The following is a 25,464-nucleotide window of genomic DNA, read 5'->3' on the forward strand; positions in this document are numbered from 1 at the left end:
CACCTTTTGGACATTCTGTACTGCATTTTGTCACTCACCTAAGTGACTTCTTCAAAATCAGTGACTCCTCAATTGGACTATTCTGAATAAAAAAGGGTTTGTTATGCTGCTAGATGAGTTTTTATAGTTTAAATCCAATTCATCATCTATCATGATGTCCCAACGTTTCTGTTGATAGTATTACTTTAATAGCATCAGAGGATTGTCTTGTAGGTGAGACCAGCATCACTGAATAGTATTTCAAGTTTAAAAACTTTTTTTTAATGTAAAATGAAACAAAACTAAGTCTTTTGTAAATGTATTTGGATCCAAATAAAATATATCTGTGCAAATAAAATCTATTTTTGTGGAACTTTATTTTGTGAGAAGATCGTATCTGAAGCATACCTGCTAGGTCAATGAATAATGAAAATAACTTTAGTTGCTGTCTTTATGTTAGTAACAGTGCAGAAATTTGATTGCGCTGAATGGTTTGATTCTGCCTTCACAGCTAATGTTTTTATCTTGAACTATAAAAAGAACAGAGATCATCCTTCAGTTGAGATGCTCTTTTTCTAGTCATGTGGCTGAGTCACATCACTTGTGTCAGTATGATCAGAACAATGGTCACCTGATTCATGAGTATGTGCCAGTTCGAGTCAAAACGCTAATCTGAATCAAAGTGAATGTCGTGGCTCATCTTTTGAAAAATAAAGTAAAGTCAGCAAACCAAATAAGAATTTTCTTTACTTCACACATTATGAGTATTATCAACAAAGGAACAAATTGCATATGTTTTCAGTGTTTCCAAGTACCCAGTTTTAGATTCCAAATCTACAAGTCCAAAAGACCCGTGACTTAAAAGAAAGAAACACACTGCCTTTCATACTACACTACAGTAGTTAAGTAATAGATAAAAACTGAAAGGACAGAAAAGTTCCTGTTTTTCACTGTACTAGAGATACACTCGGGGGTCGAGGGCCATTTCCAGGTGTCCAAAACTCAATTTATTTTCAAAAGTGGTTGAAAATTCAGTCAATTCTAGTGATTTTATTTGAACACAGACGTCCTGACACCATAAACGTGGATTAAGAAAAGAGAGTCCTATGTAATAATATATGTTAATATGATTAACTCTACTTAACAGTCAAATTTGTTCTGCCTGAAGACGATAAAAAACTACATCCCTGCTTTCATTCTGAAACTGTTCTGAGAATACTTAATGCTGGTAATGTTTTCTGTGGCAAGTTTTCAATTTTCCCTAAGTGTCATTTCTGATAGTGTAAAGTTTGTCAAAAATGACTCCATACAAGGTGTAGGGTCACTGGAGGTTATCTGAGCTGACCACACCCCAGACACTTTGCCAGTCCATCACAGAGCTAACATGGAGAGTCAGACAAGCGTTCACCTTTGGCCAATTTAGAATAACCAGCTAATCTAATTAGCATGTCTTTGGACTGCGTGAGTAGGCTTTCTGCCTTGCACGGAGTGGACAGTCAAACAAACAAAGCATAAATCAGTTTTGATGGATCAGAATGGATCAGTGTTGTCTTGTCCCCAGTCAATTCATACTGCAGGTTTTGTGCACCCCGCTAACTCTGATAGGCTGGTTTTCATTATCTTTCGTTATGAAACGCGGACGAGCTCAGACTGGCTCCTCCCACCTAGTCTAGCAGCGGAGCTCCGAGACGTATCCTGATTGGTCCATTTCCAAGAATCCGCCATATTCAAACTTCCGCCGTGCTGTGTCTTCTGTTGTCATCGATCTTCTGTTTTCTTTGTACGTATAGGGCCAGTTTTCATACGTTTGGTTTTTCTATCTTCCTCGCTTAGTCATAAATAATTTCGGGTATAACTCATCTCACAACGTATAGCCACGGGAAATGGAAGAAAACGAAGAATTTAGCGGAAGCACGACGGAAAACAAAAGACACAAACTTCGCAGGGTGTCATCGAGGACGTCTACGACCAGTATGATCAGCGCTGCGGAGCCCTCGCCTCAAACCTTACGGAGAAACAGCTCTAAGAAGCACGTAGCTGCGAAAAGGTGATAGCATAATTATTTATTCGACAGAACTTTTGCAATATAGTACAGTATACTACAGCAAACATTTTATCCATTACCCGGTCGGCCAACTGTGACGGGCAGGGATGGTATTGTAACTGGCAAAAGGTGCTTTCAAGTGCACCTCGGAAGCCAACCAATCGACTGAAAATACACATATGTCTGCTTATCTTGTTTTAATAAAGAGATAATTAATTTAATTTTTACATGCATATGTGTGTGTGATTTAGGATTTGTACAGTTTCCTGTGCAGTAGACATCATCTTTATATTAGGGCTGTAATAATGTCATCCTCTGTAAAATACATCTTTATTTGTTGTGGGGAGGGAACAAAACTTTGTTTACAGGTTGTTCGTTTCTTTTATTGCAAATTACCATCAAAATACTACAGGTGGAGAGACGTTGTAATCAGACCTGTGCAAAAGTTTGCAAAAAGAACATTATTTGTTGTATCATTTAGGGTTGAATAATTTTTTCAAGTTGAAATTGCAATATGTGCATTTGGTAGACTGCAAAAGCTGCAGTTAGTCTACGCTTTATACAGCACATCTCATTGAGGCTTGCAACATGCACTTTCTGTGAATCTCCAAATTTTTTGACCTTTTTCCTTACGTGGGAGTCATTCTCACCAAACAGAAGTGACCCAAAACAACTGCATATACACCCTCCAACAACATACATGTGGGTTAAGGTTAGCCCACACGAGTTCATGAGGTTACATCTTTTGGTCATAACATTACATTCTAAATATTAAACTGGGCTTAATTAAAAAAAAAAAACATTCCCCAAATCATTTAAGGCTAATATTATATGTGCATTATAAACACTATATAGATGTTTATGTTATAAAACACTGTTGTTATTTGATCACCCTGCTTTATAATGCTTCGTTTTGATTAGTGTACTGTGGCTTTAATTTGATGGCCATGCACTGCACCTGTATTTGTACTTGCAGACTTTCAAAAAATGCAAACCGTATAATATCAGATACGGATTTCAAAAAATGTGATTGGCTCCAACTGTTTTTTCCCAGAAAGTGGTGACTGTTAACAATGGTTAACGTGATGTCAGTAAATCAGATCTCATGACTCTCAACAAAACTTTTACAGTACTGGTTCTACTCATTCCTCAGAGTCATGAGCACTGTTAGTGGGATTTTGCAGTAGTGGGTGCAGCTGCCCCTTGGCCTTGACCCTGACAGAAACTGTGTAGTTTCATTGTTTTGTCGCCAAAATTGACAAGTAGCACAACAGAACCGCACAGCTCCTTAAATGGCTTTGTTGTGCCTCAGTCATCCCAGAGCACATATTTGAAACATAACTGCAACGTAAAGGGTAACAAAAATGCTTCCATGTTATACTGTAAGCCTCGCATATTGTTGCTGACCATGTTGATAAGATACCAGAAAATGAAAAGCTGCCATTGTGTAACGACCATGCTATAAATGTGTTTTCATTGTGCAAGGCCAAACATGATTTGTTTAATTTCCCACAGACCACCACTGCAGAGAGGCAGCTCCTTCACCTTCCTCACTCCTGGGACTCCGTGGGATTTCAGCCTAGTGAGTTCATGTTTGATATGCAACGGCATCATGTTTTATTACAGCGATCAGGCCCTCACACAATTATCTCTTTGTAAACTGAACAGCTCTCTTGATCCATGTCTTATATGGCTTGTATGGTTTTCCAAAACCTTTGCCTGAGAGGTTTTTGGTGATTTTATCCAGCATTAAAAATCACGAGCATCACAGTAATAACATTTAAGAAGAAAAAAATCAAGCACACAGTGTGCGTCAGCCCCCCTGGCTTTGTCCGCACCTGCACATTTTACACAGATACCAGATCAGCCAACCACCCTCCAGTGTTTTGATTCTGAAAGGGTTGAACTTTTGTACTGTCCGTGGTTTGAATGCTCGGAAGTAAATGCTCTAGGAGATAAAAGGGAGTGTTACATCCAGACGGAGAAGGGAGACGTTCTGTACCAATATACACGGGGGGGGGACGACGACTGTGTTTTTAACATTCAAGAATGTGAAATCAGTTCTAGTAGTTCTCCATAAGGTTTGAGCCTGTAAAAGGCTAGTTCAATTTTTAGTAAAGTTGTGCTGCGGCTTATTTTTACACCTGTCACAAATAATGGAGAAATGCATACTTTTCACCCAAATAATAACACAACATGGACTCATTGTGTGTCGACAGAGAACACTGCCATGGGTAGTCTCCCGTCAAAGTCCCAATCTGAGACAGGAAACCCCCATATACGTATTGCATCTGGTCATGGGTAGCAGGATAACATTTTGGACTGTTGTCGTTGTTATGTTCATATAAGAGATGCTGCTTTAAATCTGTTGTTTAAACACTCATCGGGTCTTTAAAAGTAACCGCTATCTTGTGTTTTGTTGCTGCAGAAAAGAAAGCGCAAAGAGAAGGAGGATGATACCGTCAGCCTGTCCAGCTTTGACCTCAAGGTGAGAGTCGGAAAGCCTCCTTTCTGCACCTGAATGCATCTCTACCATAAACTTTAATCCTTCTGCATGACTCGGGTTGTCATCACAGACAGCCTGAATCATGCAGGCTGAGGATAATCCTGCTATGCCTCAGACCGGCTGAGGAAATAACTGTGAAAGAGTATACAAGCAGTGCGTCTCTTGGTGCTGTGATTGTCATAAATTCAGGGTTCAGTTCAGCACATCACCGTAGCATTTACACTATGTTTCTGTGCTGTAGAAGCAGGAGCAAAGTTCCTCTACTCGGATATTTGAAAGGAAGAGCTGAGAAAGCTGAAATTCTCCCTCAAATGTGTAGGAGAACCGTATGAAGTACAAGAAGAGATCTAACCAAGCAGACACTTTGTTCATGGATATAACTTCTCAGTGTGTGTTTCACTGGAGATCACATAGTCAGACTGTAGATCTAAGTGCAACATAAATACATCTGCACAGCAAACAGTCCTGAGACTAAACTGAAACTGTTAAGAGAGCAGATCAGTTTCATGTCATCCAGGTGTTTTACTGCTGTTGCTAAATAGAGCATTTAAGAAGATAGATGAAAGGAATATGAGTAAATTGTGTGTGAGGCTATTTAAAAATGCCAATAGCTTCAATTATAAATAAATCCTACAGTTTTAGTTTATTATAATTGTATTTTTCTTTTTTTAGGAACCCAGTAACAAGCGTGTCAGATCACTTGCCAAAGTTTCATCCCTCGTCAACTTGATATCTCCTTCAAAGAATGGAGCAGTGCGGCGCTTTGGTCAGACCATCCAGGTGAGCGCTGTGCTGTGACACTTAAAAACAACACTTACCCCGTACCATCTTCAATAACAACAGCCTTTGTTTTTTTGTAGTCAATGTCATCACGTGATACCAAGTCACCAGGGATGTCCCTCAAAGCTGGCAGCAAAGCTTCAGGTCCAACCCCCACGAAACGGAGAAACAGCACGCTGTGGTCGGAGACGCTGGACGTCCATCAGAAGAGCACGTTCTCAACAAAAGAGATCAAGAGACAAGAGGTTGTGCAGCTCAGCCTTAAGTCAGGAGCAGGATCTTAAATGTGCTGAGAGCTGAGAAAGTAACCTCTCCGGCATTTGTTTTATTCTCAGGCAATTTATGAACTGTACAGGGGAGAGCAGGACCTCATCGAAGATCTTCAACTTGCCCGAAAGGTTAGTAGAATATTTGAGTAAAAATAGAAGCTTAATTTCAGCTTCCTTTTTTACTCAAACTGCTGCTTTTGTGTTTAGGCGTACCACGATCCGATGCTAAAGCTTTCCATCATGACAGAGGAGGAGCTGGCTCACATCTTTGGCGACTTGGATGCATATATCCCTCTACACGAAGGTGAGCTCTCGCTAACTTGGATATAAAACTGGAAGCTGTTTGTTTTTCGCTAACAAATGTGTCTCTTTTTTTCTCTCTCTTTTTTTAACATTCTGCAGAGTTATTGGTGAAGCTGACGGAGGGAACTGGCTCTGATGGAACAGTAGCACAGATCGGGCAGATAGTGATAGACTGGGTATGAATACAGTAACATTATCCTGAGAATATACACTCACCTTGATAACACAGATATCTAATCGGCCACTCACTTGGTATCAAATCAGTGCATTTAGCCCAGTAGACACGGTCAAGACGATTTTCAGAAGCACTGCATTGATCACCCAGATGTGACCACTCTGGAGAAGTTTGGAGGTCAGAAGAGAGGGCAAGACTGCTTTGAGCTCATAGGAAGCCAAAAGTAACTTAGCCATTCATTGCAGCTACAGTAAAACCTTGAAGCAGATGGTCTACAACAGCAGAAGACCACACTAGGTGCCAATCCTGTCAGCTAAGAGCAGAAAACTGATCCCAGTTCACACGACTTACCAAAATTAGACATCAGAAGATTGGAAAAATGTTGACCGGTCTGACGAGTCTCAATTTCAAAATAAAAGCATGGATCCATCCTGCCTTGTATCACCGGTTTAGGCTGGTGGTGGTGGTGGTATAATGGTGTTGGAATATTTTTGTGGCACACTTTGGTTGCCTTAGTATCAATTGAACACTGTTTAAACACCACAGCCTACTTGAGTATTGTTGCTGACCATGGCTATCCTTTTATGACCATATGCCCATCCAGCTGGAAAACATGTCAAGTCACACCACAAAGCTCAGATCGGCTCAAATTGGATTCGTTTGACCAGGAGATTATTGTTGTGGATGTGTAGCCAACAAATATGCAGCAACTGTATGATTGTTATCATAAGTGTTTCCAGCACTTTATTAAATCTGTGCTACAAAAAGAGCCCATAATTTGTACCTCATTAATTTAGCAGTGAGTGTATTTAGTGGATGTTTATCCTATAAGGCTTTGCCAAGTTAGGACATTTTAATACAAATATTATATTATAAAAATTCTTGCTAAACTCACTAAAGTTAAAATATTATTTGCTAGAATTGGTACTTATTATATCATTTTTTTTAATAGTTGGCTGTACATGACAATAATTTGTATATTTAATGTTGCATGAGTAAATTGGTTGCAGATTCTTATTTAATTTATTCTCTCACTCTAATTTTACCTTTTTTTTTTTAACAATAGTCTTCATATGGTGGCAGTAGAGATCACGTTTACTTTAGAACTGATGATGCTGACTGAAACTTCACAGCCTGCCATCAGCTAATATTCATATTTAAGATGCTTTTGAGGAAACTGAAAATCCTTTTAAAAAACTAATCCGACAAGCAGCCTTTGGATATTTTCTTTCTTTTCTTTTTTTTTTTTAACGACATGAAAAGTGCACCGTGTAAATGTTTTGCCTCCGACTGTTTTTCTCTCAGCTGCCCCGTCTGAATGCCTACAAAAACTACTGCAGCAACCAGCTTGCCGCCAAAGCCCTGCTGGACCAGAAAAAGCAGGACAGGCGGGTGCAGGATTTCCTGCAGCGCTGTTTGGAGTCACCCTTCAGCAGGAAGTTGGACCTCTGGAGCTTCCTTGACATCCCTCGTTCACGTCTGGTAAAATACCCGCTGCTGCTGCGAGAGATCCTCAGACACACTCCTCCCGATCACCCAGACGTGACCAGTCTGGAGACAGCAGTACGTTACCTGCGTGCCACATAATCTGGCAATTTGCATGTTTGTTGCAAATAAAATACACCATCATTTTACGATAACTTTTTATTATCCAGATCACTATAATCCAGGAGATCCTGTCCGATATCAACGTGAGAAAGGGGGAGTCTGAGTGCCAGTATTACATTGACAAACTGGAGTTTCTGGACGATAAGCAGCGGGACCCCCTCATAGATAAGTGTAAGACACTTCTGTGTCACGGCGAGCTGAGGAACAAGAGCGGCTCGGTAAGAATGGATGCTTCTTCTCGCTGTTACAGTAGCTGCACGCCGTTCGTGTCGTTTTGAAGTTTCACGCTCTGTTACTGTGCTGCTTCAGAGGCTGCACGTGTTCCTCTTCTCTGAGCTGCTCGTTCTGACTCGGCCGGTGACACGCAACGAGAGGAGCTGCTTCCAGGTGTATCGACAGCCCATCCCTGTTCGAGACTTGGCCATGGAGGACCTGCAGGATGGAGAGATCCGCATGGGCGGGTCCTTCAGAGGGGCTTTCACCAATGGAGAGAAAGGTGGGTTGACTTCTGATGGCTTCAATAATAGACGGGAGTTCATATCAGTGTAAACATGAGGAGTTTTGGGGTTTTAGACCATCAGTTAGACAAAACAATTATAAGATGTCACTTTGGACGCTTTCTTTTTCTGTGCTTAATTTTTGTAGACTAAATTATTAGAAATGCATCTTTTATAGTAAAACTAATACCTTTATAACTGAAAATGTCTTAGTTGTAACTCCACAAATATTCAGCATGCATGGATGCCTGAATCCAGTCAGTAGCTGCGTCTTGCTTCTTCTCTCGCCAACTTTCATTTACAAACCTCAGTCATATTCTCCTGCTAGAAGAAGGGGGGGCTTAGTAGTGGTCCACTTCCAAAGTATGCTTTTCGCTAAAATGGTGAAGCCAAGAGCAGCAATACACAGTCACACTAACCTGATATGACCTAATTACACATGTTCATCCTTACGTCAAGTTTTATCCATTTTACCAGTTTTTGATGGGAAATTTTGGACTGATATGTTAAACCACACAACATACTCCAAAAACATCCATTGATGGGCGTTCTTTATTTTTAATTGATATTCTTTTTCATAATTATTAGTGATGTTAATTAATATTTATTTAACAAAATAAATTAACTGGTCTGTAAGTTCAATAAACACTCGAGTTCTCTGGTAATATTTAATAGTTTGGGCTTTACGGGGTTAAAGCACACTGCACACCAGAGTGAACCTGCTGAGTCATGTTATAATTCACACTTGGCTTGCCACGACTGGCGGCCCTTTTTGTATTTGCTCACAAGTTGTCTGTACCATTGTGTTGACTTACTCTTTAGAAGAAACATGCAGAGGAGGTTGGGTGAGGTGGGAGATTATGGATTCTTATAGGACTGGTGTTTATAATGCTGAATGAACTGGCGAAGAATTTTTTTTTTCTTTTTTGAGTGTCATTAAAAAGGATTTTCCAGAATCCTGTAGCTTCAAAGCATCAGTATTATTTTTCTGACTGCCACTTTTATTCTCTTCTTCTCTAGCTAAGAATGTTTTCCGCGTGAGCTCTTTGGATCCTTCTCACGGCCAGACCCACACACTGCATGTGAGTGACGTCTACCACAAGCAGCAGTGGCTCAACTGCCTCCGAACCGCCATGTCCCAACAGCAGGGGGCTCCAGCTAGAGTTCAGCGGGGGGAAACCATCCCAGCAAAAAGCCACTCCTCTGTGTCCTCAACCACAGTCTGTGACGAAGAGGAAAATGAGAACTGTCCTCCTCCTGTCTCTGGCCCCAAACTGAGGCCTCAGACGCTCTCCAAAACCAGACTGGACCAGAAGTTACAGGGATCACTGAAGAGGAAGGAAACTGGAGTGTAGCTATTTAGAGGGTTCCTCTTACATGTATTTGACATGTGTCCTGTTTAGTCACATTTTTTTTTATCCATCTGCACTGAAAAGGCTTCTCCAATCATCAGCGTCCAAATGTTAATCCAACTGTAGCCCTTAAAAATGTGTAATTAGTTTACAAAAAAAAAAAAGCGTGCTATTTGCATATGTGTTTACAGCAGCTGTAAAGCAGAGTTTTCTGTCTTGTTGCTTTGAAAACTTTTTCAGCTTTGGTTTTTGGTTAAGGCTGTTTTTTTTGTTTGTTTTTTTAAACCGTCTCTGTCTTGTGCTATGATCAGGATGTGACTGTGTGTCTATAGCACGAGCAACAAGTGTGAAGCTGTCCGTTTTAAGTGTCATCTGTGCCAAGATAAGGGACCAAGAAACTGTCTACCAAGGAAACAAGGCTCAAAGTGTTTCAGATCAGTGTCAAGATAGGGAGCAGAACACGTGTGAGAGCACTGACCACAGATGTATAAAGAATTGTTTTTAAGGGGGAAGGAGGGACATCAAGAATTCATCACATATTCAGAGGAAATTTGTTAATCAAAAAGGAAAAAAATAAAACATTTAGTAAAACTGAGTTTGAGACTTTTTATTGCAGGTTACTAAGATCCTCTTGATTGTACTTTGAGTTCTCAGTCACTTCCCTTTATTGTTAACGGGGCAGTTCAACGGTGTTGCAACACTTTTAAAGCAAACAGAAGCTTAAAAAAACTAGACACTGGTTTCTTTCCAATTAGTGTTCAAAAAACGACTCTTAGCACGTTTGTTCATGTGTTTTTGTTCAAATATATCAAACTGGAAAAGGCGAAATGTAAAAAAAGACAGGTTATGGATAAATCCTTTTGAGTTCAGAGGCAAGTTTGACTTTTGTTTTGTTTTAATTGCTGTGAAATGCCCATCGTAGCTCTTCAGGCCAAATCCAAAATTGAAAATGACGTCTTTACACACCTGCAAAGCCTGATTTACATGTATGAAAATTTTACCTCAATATCCGTTGTTGCATTTGTTTTCACTGTAAAACATACAACTGACACAGTGTGACTCTAGATAAGGTGTACGTCAATTTTCAGTATTAAACAGTCATCGAAAAGAGCATCACTGCAAAACTTAGATGTATTCATAGCATTCAGGGAAACAAGCGTCAGTACAAAGCGTATTTCAAATATATTGTCATAAAGAGTCAGAGAACAGCTCATCGCATTGCCAACTTCCTCTATCTCGTTAAACCGATTCTTCACTCACTATTTTAAAAACAGGAACCTGAAAGACTTTCTTAAGTTCTTTTTCATTTTTATATGCTCGAAGGATCATTGGAATTTCTGTTGATGGATGTTTTGTTTCAATTCGATTAGACGGCCACACAGCAGCTTTATCTGCACACATTTTACTTCCACTAAAACCCTTGGGGGGCCTCTTATACAGCTTTTGATCAGTAGTATTTATAGCTGATAATGTGTCACCAGCATGAGATGCTTCACCACAGCCTAACCGAAACGCTCTTCCTCAAAGATGCTTACAACTGCCAATGTTGAGCGTCATGTACTCTTTCTGGGAGAGTTATGAAAGCAGGAGTCTGCGCAAAGCTTAAGGATAAGCTGTCACGCCTCCTTTTATTTGACTTGACCGTTGCCCTGATAACACAAGCCTACACGGCAAACACCTGCTTCCCCTTGAACACAGCTGCTGAGGTTTGGGTAAGATAAAATGGCCGGCTTGGGGAAGTGGAAAAAGTTTTGAATGCTCAGGACTAAACCTTTCATTAAATAATGACTCACTGTTAACTGTCTGCTGAAGGTAAAAGGATATCCACAGCTTTAGGGGGTCATTGTATTAATCTTTATTAAGTCGCAATTAAGAAAAACCGGTCTGACTGAACTAACACTCAAATGTTTGTTCAAATCTTTAAGCACACAGATTGAACATTAACAGTCCAGGTTGGAAAAAACTGTACAGCGAGAACAGGGGATGTTTCCTGCAACCGTTTATAACTTGCACATTTCCTCCTCCTAAAAAAAAAATAAAAATGCATCAGTTTCAGTTTATGACAAGATTCACAAGCCCTCTTCTGATCGCGCTACAACATTACAAATTGGGTTGAGGTCACGACTCTGGTTTGTTCGTTCCAAAACATGAATTTCTTCTTTTGCAACCGTTCTGCTGTCCATTCATTTGTGTGCTCCGCCGGTTTTATGTCAGGTATTGCTGCCTTTATAGTCACCATTCATTGTTCCCCCCAGTTTCAGTGCATTCATGCATCAGGAAAGCAAATAAGCTCAAACCCTGATGGTTCCTCTGCCATGCTTCCCAGTAAGTATAACGTACATATGTTCAAAGAATACCTGATGCTTTCCAGATCATCCAGTTAGCCTTTGATCTTAGGCGGCACCGTTTTGGTTTATGTTTTCTTATTTTCGTTCTATTACCTGATTATTATTTGGTATTTTTTGCTATTGCAATGTTCTCCTGTCACTTTGGCTGCTTCATCACCTTTTTCAGGACTACGTGTCTTTTTGTTGGTATAATCTTTGCAAGGTGTTAGTTCCCAGGGAGAGCAGTAACACCTTATGAATGAGACATTGTGTCTTAATGCAGACTGATGGACATCCTGGACTGGGCTCTAGAATTGCTTTTGTAGTCTTTTCTGAGCTTTATGAACCTCTAAAATGGTTCTTCTGAGGTCCTGTGAAAGTTGTGCTTGAGGCAAGGTTCCAACCAATTCATCTTTTGGTCACAAATTCATTCATATGCACTTTCAAACCCAGACTCTTATTCTTATTATTCAGTGTGATAAAATAAAAAAAAATAAAAAAAACCCAAACACATCTATTAATGTGTCTTGGATGAAGATCAGACCACATTTATTAATAATCAGAGTAGAAATGCAGCTGATTCTAAAGGGTTCACAAAAACGTTTCTTCTAATCCTGTCGCTTAACTTTGGAACTATCAGTTCTGGATTCAGAAGACCGTGACAGCTCACTAAACGTCATCACCATCATGCAGTTGTTGGCGTGTGTTGACCATCTCCAGAGTGAAGAACATGCTGGTATTGTTGAGCAGAAAGAAACCAATTTTGCAGGTTACTGTACTCTCTTAAGTTAGAGAGTAAACTTACAAAAACAAGGCACGTCCAGCCAGGAAGAAGCTGTGATGTCACAGCGAGCTTAAAATACTCAAACTGTGGGTAAGGACATTAATTCGCATTGACACTTTGGCCCTAACTGAGCTGTCTCCAGATGCACTGAGGTTACAGTTAACGTTTTGGTTTTTCTTTTCACTTCCTGCTCACTGTTTGCATGTTTGGTTGCTAACATCTCTCCATCTCACGGCAATTGTTCTAGTTTTTCCACATTCTGGTTTTTACATCCTCCAGATGAACGTTCACATGTCATCTTTGTTGTTAGTAATATATATTTGTTTATCACTGACGACCAAACTTTCCACCAAGCAAGTTGTGACTACACCAGCTGAGTTTTTGGCTCAGTCCACAGACAACATACTTTGTATTTGTACTAATCTTTGCTGTAAAAACAGTTGGTTAAAAAAAAAAAAAAAAAAAAGGAAGGATTTTACAGTGAATATTAGCTGCTTTGTACTTGTTACCCATGCTGCTCTGTAACACAAGCTCATGTTCAGTCATGCTTTAGTGCAAGTCAGGCATAATGAATGCTTTTATTGTCTGAGCGTAGGTGTAGGTTTCAGGTTCATTTCAGGCTGCTTTTCTAGTCTTCACCAGAATAAAAACCATGTTATCAGAGCAACCTTTCAGAAGGGCTGCAGAGAGGACTTTTCCTTTGTGCTTTATGGTCACATTTAATCATTCACTTTTTGTCCCACCCTAGAGTCTGACTGACTTAAAGGGATAGGGTGCTATTCGAATGATTGCTGTCCAACCACCTACACGTTGTTTATCTGCAGTTGTGCCATTTTGAAAGGACGTGTTTTGGTTGAGCCCATTTTAAACAGTTTTGCACATAAACCAATAAACTGCCATTAAGAAAATATTTGTCTTTCAAAAAGTTTCCATGTTAAGATACCAATGATGTACTTGAGTCTGCTATGTGACTGAAAGATGCAATCTATATACAGGGAGTGCAGAATTATTAGGCAAATGAGTATTTTGTCCACATCATCCTCTTCATGCATGTTGTCTTACTCCAAGCTGTATAGGCTCGAAAGCCTACTACCAATTAAGCATATTAGGTGATGTGCATCTCTGTAATGAGAAGGGGTGTGGTCTAATGACATCAACACCCTATATCAGGTGTGCATAATTATTAGGCAACATCCTTTCCTTTGGCAAAATGGGTCAAAAGAAGGACTTGACAGGCTCGGAAAAGTCAAAAATGGTGAGATATCTTGCAGAGGGATGCTGCAGTCTCAAAATTGCAAAGCTTCTGAAGCGTGATCATCGAACAATCAAGCATTTCATTCAAAATAGTCAACAGGGTCGCAAGAAGCGTGTGGAAAAACCAAGGCGCAAAATAACTGCCCATGAACTGAGGAAAGTCAAGCGTGCAGCGGCCGCCAAGATGCCACTTGCCACCAGTTTGGCCATATTTCAGAGCTGCAACATCACTGGAGTGCCCAAAAGCACAAGGTGTGCAATACTCAGAGACATGGCCAAGGTAAGAAGGGCTGAAAGACGACCACCACTGAACAAGACACACAAGCTGAAACGTCAAGACTGGGCCAAGAAATATCTCAAGACTGGTTTTTCTAAAGGTTTTATGGACTGATGAAATGAGAGTGAGTCTTTTTTTTTTTGTGTCCCGTTTGGATCTTTAGCCATCAGAATTGTTGTCTTAAGGCCAAGAAAGATGCCAAGCGGATTTATTTTACCAAGTGGATCATCATGGCCTTGCCATATTGGTCCATTTGATTGACCTTTAATATAATTATGAATTTATTTTATTTTCAGTTCCTACAAACGGGACAGACATGACTGGGGGATAGGACAGGGAGAAAGAATGAAAGAAAGAGAGGGAGAGAAAGAAACCAAAGGGGAGAAGAGACAGTGAGAAGGGGGGGAAGAAAGGGGGAAAAAAAAAAAAAAAAAAAAAAAAAAAAAAAAAACACCTGGGTCACCTGTATGGAGAAAAAAAACAGAAGAGAAAGCAAACAACAAAGAGCAACATAATAAAAAAAAACGGCACCATCACAATAAACTAGCTAGCAGTAGATATCAGTAGATACTAAATAATAAACGATATTGTGCAGCACGCAAGATAGACAGCGCACAATGTGCTTTGAGGCAGCAGCCAAGAAAGCTGTAGTCCGCGTCTGTGAACACCCGTGTGTACACCTGTGTGCATACCTGTGTGGATCAGCATGCTTGCATTCCAAAGGTTTCTCCATGTAACGATCTGCTAGGGAGTGTGGGGAGCCACAGCCCCGTCCTCCAGGGTATGAAGCAGGTATGGAGGAGATCAAAACTCCAGACATCCAGAGGCCCCCAGAACACAAGAGACCAAGGAAGACCAACAGAGGGGCAGCCGCGCCACTGTCCCAGTAAGAGCTGAGGAGAGTCCCAGATGAGGGCTCACTCAGCAGCCGCGGAGCAGAAGCCAGGGGGAGTTGCAGTGACGCGCCCGTGAGCTCCGCCGGCAGCCAGCTGTGCCTGAGTGACCGAGCCCCAGGCCGAGAGGCCGGGGGCACCCCGCCTCCGAAGTGGCCCGAGCGAGCCCCAGGCTCCAGGCCCCGATAAGCGGCCGCCAAGGAGTGAGCCGGTGTGTACCCGGACGCCCACCCCCAGACACAAAGAACCACCAACGCACCGACACCTGAGGGAGTCCGCCACTGGCAGGGGAAGTGGTGGTGGGTGGAGATAGGCCTCCAAACCTTGAGAGTGAGTCTTGATGGGCCAGATGGATGGGCCCGTGGCTGGATTGGTAAAGGGCAGAGAGCTCCAGTCCGACTCAGACGCCAGCAAGGTGGAGGTGGAGTACTGGTTTGGGCTGGTATCATCAAAGATGAGCTTGTGGGGCCTTTTCGGGTTGAGGATGGAGTCAAGCTCAACTCCCAGTCCTACTGCCAGTTTCTGGAAGACACCTTCAAGCAGTGGTACAGGAAGAAGTCTGCATCCTTCAAGAAAAACATGATTTTCATGCAGGACAATGCTCCATCACACGCGTCCAAGTACTCCACAGCGTGGCTGGCAAGAAAGGGTATAAAAGAAGAAAAACTAATGACATGGCCTCCTTGTTCACCTGATCTGAACCCCATTGAGAACCTGTGGTCCATCATCAAATGTGAGATTTACAAGGAGGGAAAACAGTACACCTCTCTGAACAGTGTCTGGGAGGCTGTGGTTGCTGCTGCACGCAATGTTGATGGTGAACAGATCAAAACACTGACAGAATCCATGGATGGCAGGCTTTTGAGTGTCCTTGCAAAGAAAGGTGGCTATATTGGTCGCTGATTTGTTTTTGTTTTGTTTTTGAATGTCAGAAATGTATATTTGTGAATGTGGAGATGTTATATTGGTTTCACTGGTAAAAATAAATAATTGACATGGGTATATATTTGTTTTTTGTTAAGTTGCCTAATAATTATGCACAGTAATAGTCACCTGCACACACAGATATCCCCCTAAAATAGCTAAAACTAAAAACAAACTAAAAACTACTTCCAAAAACATTCAGCTTTGATATTAATGAGATTTTTGGGTTCATTGAGAACATGGTTGTTGTTCAATAATAAAATTATTCCTCAAAAATACAACTTGCCTAATAATTCTGCACTCCCTGTATAACCTTTCACAATATTAGTTCCTGAAAACGCAATTTCAGATCATTTCCAGCTAAGCATTGCCAACTGGTGAAGCTTGGTTCCCAAACCCATTAGGGAACTATAGGGGTTTGTTGTTGTTTTTTCAAGTGGATGTTTTTTAAGTTGTTTTTTTTCCAGTGGAACTTTCCATTCATTTCACGCAGTCTGTCAATTCCAAAGGAAATGAAGTACTTGTAAATCTAAAACAGTTTTGTGGGTGTTTAAAAATTTTTTTTTTTTTAAATGACGCTTGAAGTCCAATTAAAACAACACCAAGTTATTTTTAAATTCATGTGGTAGTCATCTGGTATTTATTTACACAGATTTGATAGAGGTAGAACCATCTGTATTATGTACAAATTTACATTAAAAATAAATACTTACAGAATATATACAAATTCATATTCATATGCAGTCCTAGTAATCAAACCACATGTTGCCAAAACAGTTAATGTAGTATTACAGGATATTGCAGGGTTTTAGTTTTTTTTTGGTCTTCAAACTTACATTCACACATACTTGGACAAGTATAGCAAGAAAATACTTGTCTTGTTCTTGACACAAGACAAGTATTTTCTTGTCATCTCAAACTCCACAAAGCAAACTGTGTTATATCAACACAAATTATTCCAAGAAATGTGAAATGATGAATGGTGCTCCCAAAGCCTCTGAATACACACAGGTGCGCTCCGATACTGATACCATTTCAGGACTTGGTATCAGTAGACTCAATACTTGAAATGTGCAATTCACTTGTATTTTTATTTTTATTCCTATTTATTCTATTTATCCCCTTCGTATATTTTATTTATATTGTCTCTGTATTTATATATATGTGTGTGTGTATAACTCTGTAACTTCTGTCGGTGCTGTGCTTTTTTGGAAATCGAATTTCCCAGAGGAACCCACCCGAGGGATTAATAAAGTTCTATCTTATCTTATCTTATCAGTATGGGGTGGGGGTTGGGGGGGGGGGGGGGGGAGTACATGAATTCAAAACTACTAATAATGGATATTAAAAGGTAGAACTTGGCCTGTTGCAACAAATACACACCGGGAATGTGCCAGACAAGTCGGCACACACCACCACAGTTCTCAAAGGACATCTAAAATATGGAAACCCCCTGTGTAAGGTTGACACTTGCTGTGCATGGCCTTAAAAGGCAAAAATTAATCTTTCGGTCTTCGCACAGAGCAGCAAATTGCTTGCCTAAATTGTGCACAACCTACCAAGGAACAAAGCCCTAAACACTAGAAGGTGCGGAGATTTTTCTCGGTATTGGGTGGAGCAAATTAGAGGAAAAGGGCATTAAAAAAAAACATTTGACCTAACATTCATTTGATGCAGAGGCTAAGGTTTGCCAACTACGTCAAACGTCAAGGCTAAATACTGCAGGGTTTTCTTTCCGTTTGTCAGAATAATTTGTTGCTGTAGCTATGACCTTAAAAAAAAAAAAAAAATCCCATTTTCAGTTTGCTTAGACAAAAAGTCATTGTATTTAACTGAAAAAAATAAAATAAAATAAAAATCTATACACCCATCTAGTTTGGGAAATGTGTGGTATCACTGTCAGCTCAAACATCCTGTCACATGATTTTCAGATGAAAGGGCCACAGGAACAGCCGTTGCAACCAGCGATTAAATTTCAATGACTGGAGCCGGAATGTAAGACAGGAAGCTTATGATACGATTAGGCAAGTCCAGCCTAGAAACAACTTTATGCGCTCTTGTGCCGAGAATCCTCCTCACTGCCACCCTGCTGATCTGCTGTAAACTCAGGGGGTATTCTAAGACAGAAAAAGCCATCTCAAGTTATGCGTCACTAGTGTTCTTGATGGACTAAAATAAACAGGATGTACTCTAGGTGGATACTCACTCTCAAAGAACTCGAGGCAGAGATACGATGGGGATCCCAGAGTGGTGTAGTGGATAGGTTTCTTGTTCAGGTTATCCGTGGCGTACACATTCCCCCCAAACTCCACAAGCAACTCAATCAAATCTGTGTTTTTTGCCTTGGCTGCGTGATGAAGAGCTGTCTCGTGGAGCTTGGCAGCATTCACGTTTGCCCCTTTCAAAAAGGAAAACAAACTTCTAAGAGAGAGGAAAGCGCTGCTGATGCCCAAGGTTGTGTTTTTAATAGAAATTATAAACATCATAATCACTTTATAAAGCAAGAAATATATTTGACACCAAATATTACAGTAAAAAAATATATTATATACATATATCCTGGTAATGGCTGCAGGTCCTTTTCAGTAAGTCCATTACTATCAATGTTGTTTGCTGACCTTTTTAGCCTAAATGTATTATAAAAAAACCGACTGAGCTAGCTCTCTGTACAGATAAGAGAGGAAGCTTCAGATCCAGTGGGGTATGCTTGTAGCTGCTACTACTGACAGACGTTGGAACAGTGAAACTGTGGATGGATCCACTGATACAATTATTAATAGAGGATACTGAAAGACGAGGTCCACGCTCAAAGTCTAAAGTGCTACGCATAACAATGAAGAGAAGTCAACTTCCTGTGTTTAGATGTTTAGAAATACGTGTCCTGTTTGTAGTTAAGCTGTGAAGGTAAAACTTGACTGTACAGAAAATTATTTTTCGTCTTATTCAGAAAAAGTTTAAAAATGCCGGTACCCTGCATGCCATGCCATTTTAAGTTTTAGACTGAGAGTTACATACATGCCATGTACAAGAGATTTTATTATGGAACAAGCCATGATATCATGGTTATAATAATGCTGTCATTACTAAGTAATGCAGCATGTTTTGTTTCTGCTCTAAAAACAGCTTATTAGTCCTTTTCTTTTTTTAAAGAAGCACAGATAAGACAGCATATCACACTAAATTATCTCTAATCCATGATGACTGAATAGTACATCATAACTGTAAATTTCATTAGCCGTGGTGCGCAGAGGAAACGCCAGAGATCCTTTTCAGTGATTTGAATTCGCTTAATCTTAATATCGACAAGATATGCAGTCACACGAACCTTGTTATGGACAGGCAGCCAGTCAGCTCATTTTTACAGAGACAAACTATACTAAAGTAATAATACATCAAGAGCAAACAAAGTAGCTGTGTGAGCTAAAAATCTGATGGTAATTTATTGCATTGATAAATCCATCAAGTTCAAAACAATCTCCAACAACACTGGCTGAAATGCAAACCCAAACCGTGACACAGCCTCCACCGTGTTTTACAGATGGTTGTAGACACTGTCATGCCTCTCTCCTGACCTCCTCTGTATATGTTCATGATTCAAACCAAAAATTACCAATTTGGAATTATCACTCCATAAGACTTGTTGCCCCCAATTTGAAAAAATTGATCACCTGAAAGGCCAGATGCATCTCTCACATCCGAAATACTATATTATGTCTGTCAAACTTTTATCTTTAGCATTTGACACAGATTCGTTTTACCCAACAATGTGCCAGTAACAAAGTCCTTAAAGATACCAAAGTTTTCAGGGCTAACTGGACACTGTTTCGTCTTTTTTACGCTTGAATGATTCATAGTGTTCAGTGGTTTAAGCAAGAAAGTATTCCCATAAAAAAGGTCAGACACAAGGACTGGGCTGAATATGAGTGAAAAAGCAACCAATATCCAAAGAAACACTTTGAAAGGTCTTTGGCAAGCCTGGAGAACTATTGTTTAAGACCACTTTACAAAAAGATAGTACAAGAATATCCGCCTAATTGGCAGAAAAATATAAAGAAATAAGGAATAGCCCAAGACTTAGTCACATTAACGAATTTCATTAAACTAATGTGTAAGAGAGAGTTGCAGTCCCAGTGGTGTTTAATGGTCTGCGAGTAAAGAATAAATATAAAAATAGAATCCAAACACTGGCTTAATCTGTGCAAATGTGATATAAAGTCCATAAGTACAAAGAGGTGCTCTGTTGTAGAACGACAGATTACTGCTAAAGCTACAGAACCTTAAAAATAACTGGAAAAATGTCAAGAAATAAAGTTGGATTCAATAATCTATACTCATTATAGATTTTGTGAATCCATCAGGGAAACAAAAAAAGATATACCATAAAATAAAGTAAAAATTACAAAATTTAGACCCTCCTACTATATGAGCACACAGGTCTGATTGATGAATCTTCCACTAATGTGATGCTATTCTCAGAGAATTCAGGTTCACAGGTTAAGTTAGCATGGCGATATAACCTGGTAATAAGTGAACCACCCTGAAATTTCCCTGAAAAGCTCAAATCCTGCTTTGTGGTACAGGCTTCTGGACTCACCTGCGTTGAGGAGAACTTTGGCGCAGTCATAATGTTGCCTGGCACAGGCTACATGGAGCGGTGTCCCATAGTGGCAGTCATGGGCCTCCATGTGAGCTCCTTGATTGATCATGAGCTGAACACAATCTGAATTCCCTGATATTTACAAAAAAAACAAACACAGAAAATAACTAATTCCAGTTGTATAAACCTAAAAAGTTCTGCAGTTGAGCAAATGTTGGCGATGCAGGTAGGTACATTTGGAATTTTTGGCAGCAATAATTATTAGTATCAGAAGAATTAGTCCTTTTCGGTGTCCCTCTCAATGCATTTGTAACCATGTGTAATGCCATTAAGAGAATCACAGCTGGACTTTAAGAACTTTTTTCTTATAAATATTAAGCTGAAAATAGTTGTGAAACTCAAGGTGACAGTCTGTAAGTGGTTTGTTCTGCATCCTTCCATCTTTCTACAGAGAACCTGAAGGTCGGCACAAAGACTTTTTTCCCAGGACTGCTTTCCAAATAATTTTGTCCTACATGTTCCAGTCATTCCGATCCATATGAACTATATATCTTTAACAGGTGAAGCTGTGCATGCATACGGTTATCTTTTTGACTTGGGCTGTGTGGTGTGCTATCTGAAGCTTTGGTGATTCTATGACAGATGGACCGGGAACATAGTAAATTCCACAAGAACAAAAAAATAAATGAACAAACATCTCTGTGTCACTTTTGTAGTCATTATTGTAAAACGAGTATGTCACAAACCAAGCACCAAGCCCCAGGCCCTGGATGCAGTTTCAGTCACGTAGACATTTACATCATTGCAAAGCTGCGCCCACAATCACCGTCTGTCTTAACACTGGTCAGCGAGAGTCGGTGAACCTGCTCGTCTAGTTTTTTGGTTTTTTGTTTTAAATACAATGGAGAGGATTTGTGCAGGTGGAGCTACAGCTTTAAGTACACTGATTCCCATTGTATTCACCACCGGAGCCATAAAGGTCTCTGTTACAATACAGCTGCACTGTTTCTCCACTAGAGAGACCATCTTGCCAAAAGTGTTGGCTCATCTGCCTTCACACCCAATTTGAATTCGAGTTACATCCCGTTCCTAATCCATGGGGTTTAATATAATGTCAGCCCACCCTTTGCAGCTATAACCATTCAAGTCTTCTGGGAAAGCTTTCCATAAGGTTTAGGTGTCTATGGGAACTTTTGACCATTCTTCCAGAAGTGCATTTGTGAGAGACACATGAAGCCTGGCTCACTGTCTCCACTCGAATTCTTCCCAAATGCCTTTTATCATGTTGAGGTCAGGACTCTGTACAGACCAGTCAAGTTCTTCCATGCCAAACTGGCTCATTCATGTCTTTATGGACCTTGCTTTGCGCACTGGTGCGCAGTCATGTCGCAGCAGGTAGGGCCGACACCCAACTGGGGTCGAAAACCATTGCATGAAGCTCTCTACACCATGTTCTTGAGCTAATCTGAAGAACACATGAAATTTGGAGGTCTATAGCGACTGACTCTGCAGAAAGTTGCCGACCTCTGCGCACTATGCGCTTCAGCATCCGCTGACCCTGCTCTGCGATTTTTACGGGCCTTACCACTTTGTGGCTGAGTTGCTTCCACTTATTTATTATACCACTACAGTTGACTGCTGAATGTTTGGTAGCGAGGATATTTCACGATTGGACTTGTTGCACAGGTGGCATCCTATCAGGGTGCCACACTCAAATTCACTGAGCTCCTGAGAGTGACCCATTCTTTCACAAATGTTTATAGAAGCAGTCTGCATGCCTAGCTTCTTGATTTTATACACCTATGACCACGAAAGTGATTGGAACACCTGAATTCAATGATTTTGAAGGGTGACTGAATACATTTGGCAGTATAGTGTATTTTAATCAACTGACATGGCTTAAAATATGATTATGCACAATGTTGTGTTGGAAAACACACACCTCCCATGCAGGCTTCATGAAGAGGTGAGAAGGTGAACAGGGGAGGATTTACAGTTGCTCCATACTCCAGCAGCAGCTTGACGCAATCCAGACTTCCAGCTGCACACGCATCACACAGCGGCGTGCTACCATCGATGTTACGAGCGTCCACCTGAAGGACAGGGCCGTAATGACAGCACACATGCACCATGTTGAGCTACCACCTAAGCCACCAACTGTGCTTGATTCTCTAGTGACGTGCCGAAGTCAGGTAGCACCACAAAACCTCCTCACCTGTGCGCCAGCATCCAGCAGCAGTCTAACACACTGGGCCTGTCCCTGTATACAGGCCTCGTGCAGGGGGGTGATGGAGTCCACAGCCACTATGTTAACTGCGGCACCTCCCTCGATCAGCTGCTGCAACTGGAAGGCCCTGCCTTGTGCAGCAGCCTCGTGCACTGCTGACCGGTCTGTCCAGAATCCAAGGCCGTGTGCTGCAAAGATGTGAAACCAAACAAAACCTAAGAGCATCTATTCACAGTCAAGGGAAGGGGGTTGAGGGGATGTATGAGCGTTTATACTACTTCTTTCTAAAAGAAAAGCCAGAGTGTTTCTTCTCCTCATAAAACATGCAGCTCTTAATCCCATGTCAAGACAACTTTGTATAGAGTTACCCATTAAATAACATAAAGGGATGACAAATGCGCAGAAAGGAGAAGAGGTTTGGGAACATGAGAAAGTGGTTTCGCACAACCTAAACACAAATGACACTAGTGCTCTGCACGTGTGCAGCAGGGCCCAACCCACCTGAATAGCACATGTATTTGTCTTACATGGTGTGAGGTGTGCGTTATAATGGATCCACTGCTGAACTAGTTGCACAACAGGCAGTTCAATGCCTGCTGGTTTCAGCAACGAGCTTAAAGCGCGACGTCATGCTCTCAGACGAACGTCAACCAGTTTAAGATACCATGCTGGCTTAAGGCTAGCCTTAATCAGTATCGTCAAAGAAAGACGAAAGGCAGGCAATGAAAAGCTAATAAATCTAGGATCTGCTGGCATCATCGGGAAAATAACCGCCAGACTCCTTATTGAAACGGCTGTCTCGGTTACTGTTAGTCACCAACTCTAAGCTACTTACCGATTTCTCCATACAAGGACGGTCTGGCCCGTGTGATCTCCATTTCATGTTCCTGTTTTTGTCTCTCTCAGCAACGCAGATTTAGCCGAGCATGGTTTTCATTTTGAAGCAAAGCAACAAAAATCGAAAGGACTGCATTACTACGAGTACTACCACACACACCGTGCAACCCTGTGCAGAGTCTGAGCAGCTGAGGTTTCGCCTAAATAAACAACGCCGGGGAATTCTGGGATATGTAGGCGAAGGGTTATGATTATTACAGATAAATGAAAATAATAAAGGACACACACACACACATTTATATATGTATATATAAAAATAAATATATATTGTATATGTTGTGGTTCTTTAGTAATGCAGAATAATAGGACATATGTATTTATTTGTGTAGCACATTTTTAAAATCCATTTTGTGGATTCAAAGCATAGACTGTATATAAAAGACGGACAGAGCAATGGGTTTTGGACCTATTTTGAAGCCTTGGTATTTTTCATTTTTGGAAGCAGAAGTTGCTACTTGTGATGCAACATGAAAAAGTCCACCAAAGATGTAGACCAAATCCCAGTGTCGTGATAGAAAGTGTACTCTGGTTTTTGCCAAAAAACAAAACAAAAAACAAAGAATCCGTAAATATTTAAAATGTTGATCTATATTGTGTCAAATGTATCTTATGAGATACTTATGAGTCTTATGAGTCATTTTGAGCCAGAAAGAACATTCCTGACACATTGTAGAAGCTGCAATCATTTTTTTTTTTGATTGTAGCTTTTGACTGACTATAATGTAGAACACAGAGAACAAAAAACATATAATTCCTTTACCTTCTTTTTTTATACAACCCCTTCACAACTCCTGTTGACTACAGCCGATAAGCAAAGATTTAAAACAAAACAAAACACGGAAACATTGGAAATCACTTTTTGGCACAACACCGGCTGAGCACAAAAGCAATAATGCAATCAGGAACCACCAGACTTTCCCATATTTCAGATGTTTGTCATCTTAGTGTCACTGTCTGCAAATATCTCTCCACACACTGTATCCCAAAAAATGCAATTTATTGAACTGTGTCTAATGCACAAATTGTTAATATACAGTGTACTGTTCTGCCTCGGTTCCTCATCCAGGAAACTTTTGGCTGACACTGTGTCTAATCAGGGGTTTCTTAAAAGTAAGAAACAGTTTACAAACACGAGACTAATATCTGTTTACATCATAACATGACACCTGTCAATCCATTATCCTGTTGGATGACTTATAAAAATGTGTAAATTGTTTTTTGTACCAAAGTGTAAACATGTTTTGTAATCCTTTAAAAATTGGTGTATTAACATAGCGTGAATCACATCACTTCTGGAGTCAACCCCAGTTTTTCACACTTCCATGTTAGCTTCCTTTTTCAGTTTCTCTACTTTATCTAATGACTTTAACCAGCAAATAAAAAAGGTTTACATCGCTGTCAATAATATGGTATGTAAAGAACTGTTTTTTATTCATTTGGTTATGGCATGTGCCTGTTTAGAGCTAGCTTGGCGAGCTTTAGCTAGCATGACACATTAACTCATGATGTCACTTAAGTGCTATTTTATATTTCAATTGCAACTCCTAGGTTAGATAAGGTTAAGTAAACAGGTTAACTGTGGGATGGATTCCACCCTATTTCATGATCCATGGTAACAGTGGTTATTGGTGAGTTCATTCTGGTAGCTATTTGTATGGCCACAGGACTAACCATTAGCCACCCAGTTACCACTTCCCCTCAATGGAAAGGGAAAAGTCATTTAACCAATGTTTTTAGATTTTAGTTTTTTTGTTTGTTTGTTTGTTTGTTT

General features: G+C 40.4%; 2 protein-coding genes across 2 annotated transcripts; one reads left to right on the plus strand and one right to left on the minus strand.

The window, feature by feature from the left end:
* The first annotated feature begins 791 nt into the window (after positions 1-791).
* LOC113026543 (neuroepithelial cell-transforming gene 1 protein-like) lies at positions 792-10,108 on the plus strand. Its single transcript, XM_026175453.1, has 12 exons — positions 792-2,026; positions 3,539-3,605; positions 4,452-4,511; positions 5,202-5,309; positions 5,390-5,554; positions 5,645-5,707; positions 5,786-5,882; positions 5,981-6,057; positions 7,362-7,619; positions 7,712-7,882; positions 7,974-8,160; positions 9,182-10,108. Exons 1-12 carry the CDS (start codon positions 1,863-1,865, stop codon positions 9,514-9,516), a joined length of 1,752 nt encoding a protein of 583 aa, XP_026031238.1. The 5' UTR covers positions 792-1,862; the 3' UTR covers positions 9,517-10,108.
* Positions 10,109-17,734: 7,626 nt separating this feature from the next.
* Positions 17,735-23,881, minus strand: LOC113026544 (ankyrin repeat and SOCS box protein 13-like). Its single transcript, XM_026175455.1, has 6 exons — positions 23,632-23,881; positions 22,785-22,984; positions 22,512-22,662; positions 20,567-20,701; positions 18,179-18,370; positions 17,735-18,089 (listed from the first exon to the last, which is right to left on the minus strand). Exons 1-6 carry the CDS (start codon positions 23,672-23,674, stop codon positions 17,941-17,943), a joined length of 870 nt encoding a protein of 289 aa, XP_026031240.1. The 5' UTR covers positions 23,675-23,881; the 3' UTR covers positions 17,735-17,940.
* Between the last annotated feature and the right edge of the window lie 1,583 nt (positions 23,882-25,464).

This window comes from Astatotilapia calliptera, chromosome 7 (genome assembly GCF_900246225.1).
Source record: "Astatotilapia calliptera chromosome 7, fAstCal1.2, whole genome shotgun sequence".
Taxonomy (NCBI): Eukaryota; Metazoa; Chordata; class Actinopteri; order Cichliformes; family Cichlidae; genus Astatotilapia; species Astatotilapia calliptera.

Excerpts from the sequence above, each read along its gene's own strand:
- LOC113026543 (XM_026175453.1), top strand. The coding sequence starts at position 1,863 with ATGGAAGAAAACGAAGAATTTAGCGGAAGCACGACGGAAAACAAAAGA. Across the intron at positions 5,310-5,389 it reads GCTTTGGTCAGACCATCCAG|TCAATGTCATCACGTGATAC; the intron begins GTGAGCGCTGTG and ends GTTTTTTTGTAG. Across the intron at positions 5,708-5,785 it reads ATCTTCAACTTGCCCGAAAG|GCGTACCACGATCCGATGCT; the intron begins GTTAGTAGAATA and ends TTTTGTGTTTAG.
- LOC113026544 (XM_026175455.1), bottom strand. The coding sequence starts at position 23,674 with ATGGAGATCACACGGGCCAGACCGTCCTTGTATGGAGAAATCG. Across the intron at positions 18,371-20,566 it reads CAAAGTTCTCCTCAACGCAG|GGGCAAACGTGAATGCTGCC; the intron begins GTGAGTCCAGAA and ends CCTTTTTGAAAG. Across the intron at positions 18,090-18,178 it reads CTGCCTCGAGTTCTTTGAGA|AATACCCCCTGAGTTTACAG; the intron begins GTGAGTATCCAC and ends TTTCTGTCTTAG.